A 16,456-nucleotide genomic window follows, 5' to 3' on the forward strand; every position below is an offset into this window, starting at 1 on the left:
AGTTTTTTCTCATTAATCCAGTTGTGACAGCAAATAAAGTTGGGTTGCTTTTGTCCAGGTTGTTTTGTTTTTCTCGTCATGAGGAAAGAGGCATGCTGCTGAACGGCTTTTGTTTTATTTATTTCTCAGTTTCATTTCACACCAGCTGTTTGTCATCTTTCATAGCATCTCATTGATTGTTTCGTAACGCCCACCATGTTAGTCTTTTTTTATTTCTGATTGTTTTGTCGTCACAGACCTCTACAAAAGGCTGTCAACGAATCAGCAGCTCAAGAAGAAAATATACTGCTTGGAGACAAAATCCATACCTCTTGATGGATAGCATTTACCAGAATCTGAGGTAACTATTCCTTCTATAGCACACCACAAATATGCACATGTTTTATGTGCTTGAAAGGGATCTTACCTGAGCCACCAAGAGGCATTGGTATCACATCGCCGTCTCCATCTCTGTTCTCATAATTGGATCAGTGTAATGCTTTGAGGTCAAAAATAAGCTGGGAAAAAAGTCAAGGAAAAGGAATCAACACACATTACCAAGTAGTTACCTTAAAGTTATCAACACAAATGCTAAAATACATTATTGAAGACTCAAATATCTAGCTAATGATTCAGCAATTAACAGTGGAAATGATTCCTAAAATTCACCAATAAACAGTGCAAATATTGAGCTAAAAGTCATCAATGAACAGTCGACATATATATAACAGTCACAATTAAATAATATTTAGCTAGATAGCAGGAAAATGTGCTAAACTTTACCAATACACAGTCAAATATTGACCTTTAAAGTCACCGACATAAAGAGGAAATAGAAAGCTTAAAGTAGTGAATAAATGGTTGAAACATGTTGCCCCTCCAAGTGCTAACAGTGTGACTGAAAACTTACTCCATCCAAATGTAAATCCTCACAATTCAATTATATATGAAAAAGTCACAATATTCACTTTTATATAATAAATAGTTTTAACAATAAATTCAAATGAACATGAAAGGCTGCTTGAGCTCAGCTGACAGGGCAAAAAGGGTTGAACAAAATATCTACTTGTAGTCTTGTGCTCTAACTGTCATCTCATTCCCACTGAGCACACGGCTGAATTATACATTTGCAGGGGTGGGGGGGGGGGGGGTTGCCTTCTGTTATGCAAAATAAGATCCAAAGTTTGATAAGACGGTCCAAACTTTTGTGGCAAGGTCGAATGTATGCCTCAGTAAGATAAAAGAGGAGGGAAACATCGGAGGGTTTTTCCTGCTTGCCCCCGGCGGAGTATCTCAAACAGCTGGAAGGATTCAGTCAGCTTTGGAGCAGATGAAAGAGAAAGTTGAAAAGCTCCTGCAGAGAAAGGGGGAAGAAAGTGGGAGTGCTTGACGACAAGGCTTATCAGAGTGATTCAGCATTTACTTGATGTCCCTCTCAGTCACTCCTTCCCTTAAAAGTGTTAGGCTAAAGCTGCTGAAGCAACAGAACTGGAGTGTAATAAGCTGCTTGTGGTGCAGTAAAGGGGGATTTGCCTCGATATTGCTTGCGGTGCATGGCGGCCCCTCTGGGCTGAGATTCCTGGCAGGACACGGCGGACAGTGCAGTGCTAGGGTTTCATGTTTTGGATCTATTTACAGTGTTTTACCCCATCTGCATTTACAGCCATGGGGTAAGAAGAGAGTGCTGCATCGCTGCGACACAGCTGGCGAAATGCCTTCACTCAGAGCCCCTCCTGCTGGGGGAGAGGAGGAACTACAGGGTTACTTCACTTTAATCTATTGTAAATAGATGGATCAGTAGAGGCTGAACAAAAATACAAGACATACAAAAATACAAGACATACAAAAACAAACTAACAAAGATAATACGATGTAGCAAAATGGATCATTCCAACAAATTATTGGAGGATAACAAAAATAACATTAAAAACACAGGGAATGTATTAAATACCATTATTAAAAAAGGAAATGGAAAGGCACAATACCCAAACAGTTTTCTGTCAAAAAACGATACAGTAATTTATGACATGACCTCAGTTGCTGAAGATTTCAAGAAGTACTTTGTCAATGTTGGTCCTTGTCTAGCTGGGGAAATTCCAAATACTGGTTGTAGTGATGGTGTTGAAAGTAAAGATATTACTTTTTTTAATTTTGTAGCACTTTGAGTTTTGTTTACGCAAATGAAAAGTGCGCTTATAAATAAAATATATTATTATTATTATTATATGTGAAGGAAACTATATTCTTAAGAGGGACTGATGAAAATGAAATTATTGACACAGTTAAAAAACTTAAGAGTAAAAGGTCTACAGACTGTCATGATATTGACATGTATACAGTTAAAAACATTATTGAATGTATAGCCAAACCACTAACTCACATCTGTAATCAGTCGATACAAACCGGTGTATTTCCAAATAAAATGAAAACTGCTAAAGTCATACCAATACATACATCTGGAGATAAACATGTACTGTCAAACTATAGACCAATTTCATTGCTCTCACAGTTTTCTAAAATACTGGAAAAAATCTACTATCCAAGACTAAATGACTTCATCACCAAACATAACATACTCTATGAACAACAATATGGTTTCAGAGCAAACAGAACTACATCATTTGCAGTTATAGAATGTATGGAACACATTACTAAGGCAATAGAAAAGAAAGAATATGCAATAGCGATATTTCTGGACCTTAAAAAAGCATTTGACACGATTGACCATGAATTATTAATTAAAAAACTACAGAGATATGGCATTAGAGGTATTGCACTATCATGGCTATCCAGCTACCTACATAACAGGGAACAGTACGATGAACTACAAAGCCATAAATCACAACTACTGCAGGTTACATGTGGGGTACCCCAGGGCTCAGTCTTGGGGCCATTACTTTTTATTCTGTATATTAACAATATATGTGAAGTATCAAAAATTATTAAAACCATTCTTTTTGCAGACGACACAAGTCTACTCTGCTGTGGGGACGATTTAGAACAGCTATTGGTCACAATGGAGAAGGAACTGAGCAGGATGAAGATCTGGTTTGACCAAAATAAATTAACATTGAACGCAAGCAAAACCAAACTAATAATATTTTGGAATCGATCGACCAATACAGAGAAGAAACTCACTATAAATGGCGTCCAATTAGAAAGCAGGGATGCAAACTTGTCACCTTTCGGTGAAATTCGCCGTTTTGAATCCAAAATAGGTTGTTTGTGTGATTCATGTAGATCTGCAATAAAAATATTTTTGGGGTATGGGGGGGTCTGGGACCCGGAGTAATCTGAGGTCGCGAGCTGTTATGTGCCATCATACACGCATGTTTTGTTTTTTTATATATTATAATGAAGCGCAAGCTATGTGCTCGAGTCGTCCTGCCTGTCGGCTCTGCTGCTCCGCGATGAGGGTCTAGCTTCAGCAGCTACATTACCTACGGGTGCGTTCGTTAATATTAACTGTGTGGTCCGGAGTCACTGTGGCACAGACTGGGACCGCTGGTGAACAGCTGTTAGAACGGGCCGTTCAGGTGTTCAGAGCAGAGCTCCCTGTCGGAGCGGCAGAGCGTGATGTACACTGAGAAGTTTTTCTGTCGCAATATTATTTAAAGAATCATTGAGCTAGCTAGCTAACTAGCATACATTGTCACTATCTGCTAACGTTAGCTTTAGCCTTCGTTTTCTAATAGTTCTTTTCATAGGCTATAAAGAGGTGGTATAAGTATAGATATTGAGTAATAGAAGCACTCAGATCTTGTACTAGAGTAAAAGTAGAAGTACTCAGGTCTTGTACTTGAGTAAAAGTAGAAGCACACAAATCTTGTACTAGAGTAAAAGTAGAAGTACTAAGATCTTGTACTTGAGTAAAAGTAGAAGTACTCAGGTCTTGTACTTGAGTAAACGTAGAAGTACTTGAGTAAAAGTAGAAGCACACAGATCTTGTACTTGAGTAAAAGTAGAAGTACTCAGATCTTGTACTTGAGTAAAAGTAGAAGTACTCAGATCTTGTACTTGAGTAAAAGGAGAAGTACCAGAGTGGAGGAATGCTCTGTTACAGTAAAAGTTCTGCATTCAAAATGTTCCTCAATTAAAAGTAGAAAAGTATTATCATCAAAATATAGTGAAAGTAGCGACAGTAAAAGTAGTCATTGTGCAGATTGGTCCATTTCAGAATAATATATATGATATGTTTTATAATGATTGATCATGAAAGTGTTCTCAAAGCTGGTGAAGGTGCAGCTAGTTTGAATGACTTTGTAGACTGCAGGGTAGCTTGTGGATTTACTCCAGGTGGAACTAAAGTCTGATTTAACACTTGATTATATTTCACATCATTCATCCACATCTGTAGAGTAACTAAAGGGATTAAATACATGTACCTCTGAACTGTAGTGGAGGAAAAGTACACCATGTACCTCTGAACTGTAGAGGAGAAGAATAACAAAGTAGCAAAACATTGAAGTATCTCAAAATTGTACCCAAGTATAGTAGCTACTTGTTGAGTTGATGCATTTACACCACTGGCTATACAGATAAACCAGACTAAGCCTTGCACAGAGGCATGGAAATACATTTTCAAAATGCTCAATAGCCAAAATGATAAACTGACTGCTACACAATTAAAATAAATGCTTTTATATATTTCTATTAGATGTGACTCTTTAATGTTTCTGTTATTACTAACTGCTGCTTTAGTTGTTCTGACGGCTAACATCCTGTTATTCCTCATTTTAAAGCCGATATTCTGTGGGGTCGGGGGATCGGATCCTTGTCACCTTTTTCATACCTGATGAGTTTGCATCCCTGATCTTTATATAGCCTACATATTATAAAAGGGACACACACATTGCTTTACAATGTCATTAAAGCCTGTTATATAGCATGCGATATGAAGTATATCTTTGCCGTATCAGACAGGTATGGGTGTGGTATTGTGTGCATTACAGTGTTAGGCAAATTGTAGTATAAGTGCATTACAAAAAGCTTCACAAATTGTGTTATCATTGTATTTGATGGCAGTATTTCCTGCAGTTTGCTTTTATGCAAATGTGATGCAACTATTTGAGCAGTTAGTCTTTTTTAGAATATATAATTGGTCCAATACATTTAAAGAAATGCACTAGTTTAATCTTGTGAAATGTGCACGAGTAATAGGTGAACTGATGACATAACTTGCACAATAACGTCTAATGGAATCACTGCAGCCATACTACATATCCACACCTCGCTCTTTGGATGCAGGTGAACCTGTTTCTTATTTGATCTGGAGGAATACAATGGAGATTTGGCCCATTTCTGGCAGTTTGTTTTGTTTTCCTGTTTTGAAACGTGTGGACGCTTTCCTTCTGTTTCTGCAGGTGTCCAGTGTGGAGGTGGTGCGGGCTTACATCGACAGGATCCAGGAAGTCAACCCTTTTGTGAACGCTGTAATAAAAGACAGGCAAGATAGAACTATTCTTCTTTATCTGATACTTTAATCTAAGAGTATCGGAAATAAAATTCCTTGGAGTAATCATAGACAATAAATTAAGTTGGAAACCACATATAAGCTATATCAAACCCAAAATATCCAAATCAATAGCAATTCTGAATAAATCCAAATACCTAATTAATCAAGCTTCTTTGTTTATGCTGTACTGCTCCTTCATACTTCCATACATGATGTATTGTGTGGAAGTTTTGGTGAACACATAAAAAACAAATATACATCCTATCTTCATCCTGCAAAAAAGAGCCATACGAGTTATACATAAAACTACGTACAGAGAACCAACAAATAAATTATTCATCAAACTAAAAACACTAAAACTACAAGACCAGAAAAGTTTTTTTAAGCTTCTTCTTGCCCCTGTTGAACATGACAGATTATTTGAGCATTATTATTGTTGTTTTTTTTGTTTTTTTTGTACTTTGTTATAATTATTAATTTGAGTGAGAGAAAAAAAAGAAGAAAAAAAAAGAGGAGAATATATATATATATATATTATTGTTGTATGTTTTTGTTTCTGACATGTTCAATAAACGGACTAAAACTAAATAATTAAAAAGGTGTCAGTGTGGGAGGAGGTGAGGTCAGCTTACAGCTGGACCTTAGACATCACTTCTGTGGCTGGTAACACCCCCTCCCACACACACATACCATGTATACATCACTTCAGGGGACATTACATTGACTGACATGCATTTCCTGGAGACTTATCCTAACCTTAACCATTAACAACACATGCCTAACCCTTACCCTAACTAAGTCTTCACCCAAAAATTAATGATTCCCCTCATGAGGACCTCCATTATGTCCCCATAAGGGAGGCGAGTCCCCACACGTGACACTGTAAACAGATTTAGGTCCCCACAAGGATAGTAATACTAGGCCACACACACACAGCTTGCTCTGCAGCTCCTGAGAGAACAGAGGGGAAGTGCTGCTATGAATCAAGGTGTTGCTCAAAATTGAAAAAGCATAAATAATCATTGATGGAAATGCGTACAGAGGTGGAGACCTACCACCTTTATTCATAACCTACCTAAGTGCTAAAGTTGATCGTAAGATATTTAAATAAGACTTGCATAGTTTTCTGATGCCAAGATATTATTTTTTTCTGGAAAATTTGATAAATGGATGAATAATTTAGAGTGAAATAGTAAAAGAATAGTTTTTGCTTAAAAATGTACATAAATGATTAATGAGTGTTTTCGATGCTTTCCTCTAAGCTTTAAGCAGTAGAGAAACACAAAATGTCCTACTTTTTAATTACAAATCATAACAATGTATGTAAGGCGGCCGGTATAGTGTTGTCATTGATAACAATTGAGAAACCGTGTTTTTTTAAGCAAATATGCAAAGAACCACCTATAACTTTATACTCAAACGCTATTAGGGTTCTGTGACAGTAAACTTAATTTTTCCAGGTATTGGAGAATTTATAACACAAACAATTAATGGATAAATCAAGAAAAAATATTTGTTAAAGCCAATTATAGAAGTGGAGTTACACATAGTCATCACAGTGCTACAACTGCGCTGTGAGGCCTAACAGAGACCAAAACAAATAAAGGTCATTCATTGTTTTTTATTGATAGTGGTACAACATTAAGACAATAAATGTGGCGTCTTACTCTTGTGACACAATGTTAACAAAGTACACTGTTCAAGAACAAGCAACCATAAGACAAATATTATTTCTATCTCTATCCGTCCTACCTTCCCCCGACGATATTGCATTTTATCATACTATATCGTTCGTCACTATTTCTTGCATACACCTCTGTCAGGCAGAGAAAACCCGTGTACATAACAGAATCTATACATACAATCTACAATAACAGCAGTTTAACAAAAAGTGCTGTAAATTCATGCTACAGTGATGTGCTAAATCAAGACTTACAAATACGCTTTCTCCACCTAAAGAAAAATTAAAAAAGATTAGTTCGAACTTCTGATAACAAATTATTTGTTCTGATGTCGTTACAAATAAATCTTCATTGTTTGTTCCAAAAGATATATTACTTTCTTTTAGTTACCCAACTTTTTTTGCAAAAGGCAGCAAATAATTTAAATAATTTAAATGTTACCGATTCATAATAAGTGATTTTTTTATGTTTTATTGAAGTATTTTGAGCCGTTAATAAATAAATTCCATGTGATGCTACAGTTTGATGTGTATAATCGTCGTAAACATGAAATCTCAAACAACACATTCAACGAGTTAAGTTTATCGATGCATTCTACTGTATCTACATTATACAGTCAAATACTAAAAAGTACAAAAGATAGTTTATGCTTCATAGATGAGAAACTGACCTAGATCCCGTGACGATGAAGACAAACTAAATTCACAGGCATGTTTCACAATGTAAAACCTCAGTGGTATAAAAGTCATCCCCAATAAGGAAAAACAACAACATGAGAGAAAAGGAAAATAAAGTGCCTATTGCGTGAATAAGTTAACATGAAGGTCGCTGTACATGAGTTTAGAGGTTTAGAACAGGGTGGGTGTCAGTGTGTGGAGGGGGGGGGGGGTCTTCAGCGCAGAGAGTTGACGGGCATGCAGTCACACAGAGCCCTCCTCTCCGCCCGCAGCACCAGCGTCTCTGTCTGCAACAAACAACAACAAACATGTAAACATCAGTTAAGTCTGAGGGTGTCACTAGTCCTATTTCTGTCCTCCTCACTGTTACAGTTTGCTTAAAGGTCCCCTATTATACTGTTTTTCATCGATATATTATAGGTGTCAGATATATACAAAACATGTCTCAAGTATTTGGCTGAAACACCAATCAGATCATTGCAGCATTACCCATAATCCCCTCTGTTTCAGCCATGTTTCAAAAGTGCTGATTCTCTGTCTGTTACTTTAGATGAAAATAAGGAGCCACGCCCCTCTGAGAGATATTTGCTTAAAAAGAACACAGGTTCACACCAAGTACTTTGACGTACTTAATTCCCAGCACTTAGTAAGAGCCGATCGCATTCACACCGGAATAAGTTCCCTGAGGGAAGATTACGTAAATGAAGCCGCTGATGTCACTTCTTCTTCTGCTTTGGGTTTACTGGCAGGCCGCAAACAACTTCACGGCATGTACTGCCACCCGAAGTCCCCAGCCGGAAGTCCAAGGAGTTACTTCCGAGTAAATCACCAGAACGCAGACACCTCCTCATCACTCCACCGCTCCCATGTTTGTTTGTTTTTTGCCATAAGTTATTCTCTCTCCGTTGGTGCGCGGGGCTAATGCTAATAATGCTAATGCCAGCAAATACAATGGCAGCTTCAAAAAACGTTTCCGAGTTTTACGGGGCGTGGTTTGCAATTCGCCCAGCCAATCAGAAATTGGAACTTTTTCCTCCCCAGGCTAGTCCCACCTCTCTAGCAGGCACTAAAAAGGGGGTAAAAGTTCTCTGAACTAAGTTCTCTTTTTGGTGTGAACGCAAAATCCCAGGAACTAAACGGGAAAAGTACGGGGAAAAGTACTCCGGTGTGAAAGCGCCTATTGGTGCTCTAGGAGGAGATTCAGGTGATAATGTGGGGGGGGTTACCTTGGTTGGTTATAGAGTGGAGCAGGGATGACGTATTTACCCGGAAATAAGCTGCGCATGATTTCCCTCGACAAAAGAGCATTGGGATTTCTCTATAGGATTTTGGAAAATAGCTTGAAATAAGGTCTGTGGAAAACGAAGCTGTTTGATAAATGCACGTTTTGTTCAGCCAGATAATCTCCACATGTCTACCCTACTTTTATAATTTTCTAATCACAAATCTAATCGCCAGAAGCAAAATGCTAACGTTATGCTATAAACGAACTACAGTCGAGTACAGCAGCACGACTTCACCGTCACGCCGACTTAAGATCCATATTCAAAAATAAAGATTCAAAATTGTAAAAGTTGAAGCGTTTGTTTGAACAGTTTGCAGGAGGCAGGGACTTGCTTTCAAGCAGAACAGGGGCAAACAAACTTAGCGGGAGTGTTTACGTGTTCGGCGTAATGACGTACAACGTCCTCGACAACTTCTGTAGTCCTATTCAGCCACATGTTAACAATAGGGCTGTCAAACGATTACAATTTTTAATCAGATTAATCACAGCTTAAAAATTAATTAATCATGATTAATCACCATTCGAACTATGTCCAAAATATGCCATTTCTTTATGTATATTGTTGTGGGAATGGAAAGATAAATGCAAGAAGGCGGATATATCCATTTAACATACAGTATCTATGTTTATTATAACATTTTTCTGCATGTCAAAATGAAAGACAACCCACACACCTATCAATCATCAAACCGTGGGGTCTTAATTCATTACGTGTTGATTTCTATCAACGGGGGAGTACTTCAGGAAAGTCGACAGAGGGGGGGGGGGCTAGTGGAGTACTTCGTGACCACAGTGTGAACGTTGTGATCAGCTGTTTTAGCGCAGTTCTCCAGTGAAGGGGGGAGTCTCCCTCCGCAGCCGGTTGGCGTAGTTTTGGCACAGTTCCGTTTAGTTGTACAGACCGACTTAACAGCAGCCCTGTCTGTGCACACGGAGACCGACTCTGTCGTCCGGTGATCTAACCGCCTTCTGGAAAAGCTTCACAAGTACGTCGGTACGCAAATGCGCTTTGTGACACAAGTGACGGTACGCATTTCAGATTACGCACATAACCTGCGTACCAGTTATGTGCACCCCTGTACCAGAGCCATATTATTACTATTATATGGCTCTGCCCTGTACTACAGCAAAAGTATTCTGCGTCGGGACTTCCTGCAACAACACCACACCGTTATCAAAGATGTTCTATTGAGAAGACGATCACTACGTGACAAAAGTTTTCAAAACCGTGGCGACTGAAATCAATCTTACTAACTGCTGTCTGTGCAATTTACTCCGCGCGAGTTGACAGACCTCATGAAAGACGACACAGGAAGTGAGGATACCCGGCCCGGAGGAAGCCCGGGGTCCCCTTCTGGAGCCAGGCCCAGAAGGAGGACTCGTCGGCGAGCGTCTGGTGGCCGGGCTTGCCACGGAGCCCGGCCGGGCCCAGCCCGAAAAGGCAACGTGGGCAACACCTCCGCTTCTCCGTCCCGCGGGCCCACCACCTACGGGAAACATCGATGGGGTCGGGTGCGCTGCCAGAAGGGTGGCAGTGAAAGCGGAGGGTCTCGACGGACCAGACCCGGGCGGCAGAAGCTGGCTTTGGGGACGTGGAACGTCACCTCTCTGGGGGGGAAGGAGCCGGAGCTTGTGCGGGAGGTGGAGCGGTACCAGTTGGATCTGGTTGGGCTCACCTCTACGCACAGCGTCGGCTCTGGAACCTTACTTCTGGATAGGGGTTGGACTCTATTCTTCTCCGGAGTTGCTCAAGGTGTGAGGCGCCGGGCGGGTGTGGGGATACTCACAAGTCCCCGGTTAGGTGCTTCGTTGTTGGAGTTTACCCCAGTGGACGAGAGGGTCGCCTCCCTACGTCTGCGGGTTATTGGGGGGAAAACTCTGACTTGTTGTGTGTGCTTATGCACCCAACAGCAGTTCAGAGTATTCGGCCTTCTTGGAGACCCTGGAAAGAGTCCTGTATGGGGCTCCTGAAGGGGACTCCTTAGTCTTGCTGGGAGACTTCAACGCACATGTGGGCAATGATGGAGACACTTGGAGGGGCGTGATTGGGAGGAACGGCCCCCCTGATCTGAACCGGAGTGGTGGTTTGTTACTGGACTTCTGTGCTAGTCATGGATTGGCCATAACAAACACCATGTTCGAACATAAGGATGCTCATAAGTGTACGTGGTACCAGAGCACCCTAGGCAGAAGGTCCATGATCGATTTCGTTATCGTATCATCGGACCTGAGGCCGTATGTTTTGGACACTCGGGTAAAGAGAGGGGCGGAGTTGTCAACTGATCACCATCTGGTGGTGAGTTGGGTCGAGTGGCGGGGGAAGCCTCTGGATAGACCTGGTAAGCCCAAACGTGTAGTTCGGGTGAACTGGGAACGTCTGGAGGAGGCCCAAGTTCAGGAGGCCTTCAACTCACACCTCCGGTGGAGCTTTTCGGGCATTCCTGTGGAGGTTGGGGACATTGAACCAGAGTGGTCGGTGTTCAAAGCCTCTATTGCCGAAGCCGCGGTGGGGAGCTGTGGTCTCAAGGTCCTAGGTGCCTCAAGGGGCGGTAACCCTCGAACCTCCTGGTGGACACCGGTGGTCAGGGAAGCCGTCCGACTGAAGAAGGAGGCCTTCAGGGATTTGTTATCCCGGGGGACTCCCGAGGCAGTTGCAAGGTACCGACAGGCCCGAAGGGCAGCAGCCTCATCCGTGGCCGAGGCAAAGCAGCGGGTGTGGGAGAAGTTTGGAGAAGACATGGAGAAGGACTTTCGGGCGGCACCAAAGTTGTTCTGGAAAACTGTCCGACACCTCAGGAGGGGGAAGCAGGGAACCATCCAAGCTGTGTACAGTAAGGATGGGACGTTGTTGACCTCAACTGATGGAGTGTTGGGGCGTTGGAAGGAACACTTTGAGGAACTCCTGAACCCGACAACTCCGCCCTCTATGTTAGAGGCAGAGCTGGAGTATGACGGGGGATCAACACCAATCTCCCGGGGAGAGGTCACTGAGGTCGTCAAACAACTCCACAGTGGCAAAGCCCCGGGGGTGGATGAGATCCGCCCGGAAATGCTGAAGGCTCTGGGTGTTGAGGGACTGTCATGGTTGACACGTCTCATCAACGTTGCGTGGAAGTCGGAAACAGTACCGAAGGAGTGGCAGACCGGGGTGGTGGTCCCCCTTTTCAAAAAGGGGGATCAGAGGGTGTGTGCCAATTACAGAGGCATCACACTACTCAGCCTCCCCGGGAAAGTTTACTCCAAGGTACTTGAAAGGAGGGTCAGGCCGATTGTCGAACCTCAGATTGAGGAGGAACAATGCGGATTCCGTCCTGGTCGTGGAACGACGGATCAGCTTTTTACTCTCGCAAGGATCCTGGAGGGGGCCTGGGAGTACGCTTATCCGGTCTACATGTGTTTTGTAGACTTGGAGAAGGCGTATGACCGGGTTACTGTGGGAGGTGCTGCGGGAGTATGGGGTGAGGGGGTCTCTACTCAGGGCCATCCAATCTCTGTACTCCCAAAGCGAGAGCTGTGTCCGGGTCCTCGGCAGTAAGTCGGACCCATTTCCGGTGAGGGTTGGCCTCCGCCAGGGCTGCGCTTTGTCACCAATCCTGTTTGTAATATACATGGATCGGATTTCGAGGCGTAGTCGTGGGGGAGGGGGTCTGCAGTTCGGTGGACTAAGGATTGCACCACTGCTTTTTGCAGATGATGTGGTTCTAATGGCTTCATCGGTCTGCGACCTTCAGCACTCACTGGATCGGTTCGCAACCGAGTGTGAAGCGGCTGGGATGAGGATCAGCACCTCCAAATCTGAGGCCATGGTTCTCAGCAGGAAACCGATGGACTGTCCACTCCAAGTAGGGAATGAGTTCTTACCCCAAGTGAAGGAGTTCAAGTATCTCGGGGTCTTGTTCTCGAGTGAGGGAACAATGGAGCGTGAGATGGGCCGGAGAATCGGAGCAGCGGGAGCGGTACTGCAGTCGCTTTACCGCACCGTTGTGACGAAAAGGGAGCTGAGCCGGAAGGCAAAGCTCTCTGTCTACCGGGCCATTTTCGTTCCTACCCTCACCTATGGTCATGAAGGATGGGTCATGACCGAAAGAACGAGATCGCGGATACAAGCGGCCGAGATGGGTTTCCTCCGCCGGGTGGCTGGTGTCTCCCTTAGAGATAAGGTGAGAAGTTCGGTCATCAGGGAGGGACTCGGAGTTGAGCCGCTCCTCCTTCGCGTCGAAAGAAGCCAGTTGAGGTGGTTTGGGCACCTAGCCACCTGGGCGCCTCCCTAGGGAGGTGTTCCAGGCACGTCCAGCTGGGAAGAGACCAAGGGGTAGACCTAGGACCAGGTGGAGGGATTATATCTCTTCGCTGGCCTGGGAGCGCCTTGGGATCCCCCAGTCAGAGCTGGTTGATGTCGCCAGGGAAAAGAAAGTTTGGGGCTCTCTGCTGGAACTGCTACCCCCGCGACCCGACCACGGATAAGCGGGAGAAGATGGATGGATGGATGGATGGAGTTGGCAGACTTTATTTTGCTTACTTTAACATAATTTTTCATGGTGGGGCTAAGCCATTTCTTGGTATGGGTGTAGCCTACCCCAGCCATACCCTGGCGCTGCCACTGGTGGCACGTATGGGGCGGGCCATTCTGCACATGCGTTAAATGCGTTAAATATTTTAACGCAATTAATTCAAAAAATTTATTACCGCCGTTAACGCGATAATTTTGACAGCACTAGTTAACAACCATCGTTTTTCATCGACACGTAAACTCTTCAAAAATCACCAGTGGGGGTCACTGCTGATGTATTTAATGTCGTAGAACAAAACGTGATCCGTCTCTTAAATTTGTGTCAACCACAGACCTTATTTCCAGCTATTTTCCAAAATCTTATGGAGAAATCCCATTGGCTCTGAGACCAGGGAACCGGAAGTGGTAAAATGCTAACTCACTCCCGGGTTTTAGGACTCGTCACTGCACCACTCTTTTGGCTAATGGTTACACAAGCCAAAACATCTTTATGACATCATAAAGTGGGCAAAATCTGATCAGCTCCTTTTCAGACAGGTTTTTATAGAAATGGATCAGGACAAAAAAAGAGAGAATCTTTTTTTCTGAAACTTTCGGAATCTCTTTACACAGAGGGGACACATGTTGATGTAGAAGAGACATGAAAAAGTGGATTTTGCATAATAGGTGACCTTTAAATAACTGAAAGTCCAATGTCCTCTTACGCAATATGCTCACATCCACATGGGAGAAACTCTTGTTCCATTAAAAGGTTAACGTGCAGGCTTTTTGTCCTAGATTCGGCATCTCCAGCAACATACATGCTGCTGTGCTATTTTAGTGTGTTGGGGTTATATGCAGCTTGTGAGGACAGTGCAGACACTAGTCAATGCTGCATTATGGGGAAAAAACTAGAACTTTATTTAGCCTTTTTTATTAAAACATAATTTTCTTACAAGATGCATGAACTAATGATCAATTAAAGCAGTAAAATGCAGTGCTCTCTGGAGTAAATAAAACATATCATTATTTATTTTTTGTATAGGTTCAGTTTTGAATTGGGAAATATTATTTTACATTTCAGTCAAACAGTATGTGATTGTTTGACAATAAATTATGTTTTTCTACCAAACGTACTAAGGGTCTGGTGATAATAAATGAATGTGATATTGTCATTATAATTATTACGTTAATGCATTATAAGGAACTTTTCTTGTGTGTACTAACAGCATAATAACCAATGTACCTTTAATTCAGTTATTTCTAGTTCATTTAATGTATAAAAATGAAGACTTATATTACTTAAATACTTCACCTAAAGAAGCTGACTTTATTGTGAATTCTACCAAATAACTTTACATTATAATGTATGTTAAATTACAGCATTTCAATTAACCTGCAATATTAAGCCATCATCCAGCATAATAATAGCGTATGAATCATGAGCATTTAACAGTTTCTCAAATAAAAATATTGAAAGTATTTATTCTCCTACCCTGGCGTCGAGGTTGAACGCAGTCTTCTTTAGATCTTGCAGGGCCCTCTGCATAAACTCAAATGCATGACAGTCCACACATGGGCGACCTGCAAATACAAGGGACATTTTCAGAAACGTGTCAGTTAGTTACACAGACATATTTACCTGAGGTTTGCTTACATCTAGAACTGCAACAAATAGTCGACACTGATTAGAAATGTATATGCCAACTACAAAGTTATCGAATAATCCTTTAGGTACTTTTTCATGCAAAAAATGACACTTTTACACCTCTCAGATATGGAGTTTTCTCTATCATATAAAATCTGAACATTTCATTTAAAGACATTAATTGGCATCTGATAAACTTGGGTTGTACAATATATTACTGATATTTTACAGACCCAAAAGTTAACCATTGTTATCATAAATGGTGCCTGCAAAGGAAAAAAAATCGTAGGTATCTGCCTTTACATTTCTATGATATTTGGGTCTTAAAGTAGCAGTGCCCATTTTCTTGTTGTCACAAATAGGCAATTAGGATGACCTACAATTCCCACCATGACACCTGTGTGGGGACCTATGAAAACACCACCGAGGCAGATTCCCACCACGCATATATTTATAAACCTGCACTGAACATGGAGAAAAATCCATAGGCTATTTATATTAAATCCACCTACTTTCAGCAGGGATGACAGTCCCAGTCTCATGATCCGCATCAGCTGCACCGAGACAGATGAGCTGCACCGCCAGAAGGAGCACCGCTACCTGCAGATATCCACTGGACGTCATGGTGCTGATCAATTACCTTTTGGAGCTAGAAATAAAATTGCCCAGGTGTTTGGTCAAATACATCAACAGAAAATGTTCCACACGGCCGTCAATCAATGAAATAACAGCATCTGATTGGCTTTGTTTGGAAAATAGTCCCGTTTTCATCCGTTAATATGTGTATGTATTTAAAAGTATGAATACACAGACTATAATCTCTGTTTATTTTACAAATTACGTGTTATCCTACCGTGAATCAGTCGATGATATTTGCAGAATCAACGCAAAATGCCTACCAAGGGTTGTTTAATGTGGAGTAGGGGAGTGCGCATGCGTGTGCCTATTTGCTTTGGGGACCAGAATCAAGTCTTCCGGTGAAAATATTCAAAATAAAAGCCTAGAAAAACTTAGAATTAATAGACTAACTGTACAGATTTATTTACTCTGCCATACATTGTTTTATTTATGGTTAATGGTACAATAAACAGTTGTACTTAGTACAAGTACTTAATATTATTTTGAAGTACTTGTCTTTTTCTCGTTTTCTGCAACCCCTAAACAGACCAAAGGAAAATATCGAACTGTAGGCCTACTTCACTATATTTTATACAACATTTCTCGTTATTTCTTATTTTTCA

At 41.7% G+C, this 16,456-nt stretch overlaps 1 protein-coding gene across 1 annotated transcript; it reads right to left on the reverse strand.

Moving 5' to 3' along the window:
• Window positions 1-7,040: 7,040 nt before the first annotated feature.
• nicol1 (NELL2 interacting cell ontogeny regulator 1) lies at window positions 7,041-16,203 on the reverse strand. Its single transcript, XM_034106175.2, has 4 exons — window positions 16,069-16,203; window positions 15,728-15,864; window positions 15,063-15,151; window positions 7,041-8,080 (listed from the first exon to the last, which is right to left on the reverse strand). Exons 2-4 carry the CDS (start codon window positions 15,837-15,839, stop codon window positions 8,009-8,011), a joined length of 273 nt encoding a protein of 90 aa, XP_033962066.1. The 5' UTR covers window positions 15,840-15,864; window positions 16,069-16,203; the 3' UTR covers window positions 7,041-8,008.
• Window positions 16,204-16,456: the final 253 nt, after the last annotated feature.

The sequence above is a fragment of the Pseudochaenichthys georgianus genome, chromosome 18, assembly GCF_902827115.2.
Source record: "Pseudochaenichthys georgianus chromosome 18, fPseGeo1.2, whole genome shotgun sequence".
Taxonomy (NCBI): Eukaryota; Metazoa; Chordata; class Actinopteri; order Perciformes; family Channichthyidae; genus Pseudochaenichthys; species Pseudochaenichthys georgianus.

Bases quoted from the DNA above. Each gene is read 5' to 3' on its own strand.
- nicol1 (XM_034106175.2), bottom strand. From the start codon at position 15,839: ATGACGTCCAGTGGATATCTGCAGGTAGCGGTGCTCCTTCTGGCGGTG. The intron at 15,152-15,727 runs GTAGGTGGATTT...TTGTATTTGCAG, and splicing joins GACTGTCATCCCTGCTGAAA to GTCGCCCATGTGTGGACTGT. The intron at 8,081-15,062 runs GTAGGAGAATAA...TGTTTGTTGCAG, and splicing joins CGTTCAACCTCGACGCCAGG to ACAGAGACGCTGGTGCTGCG.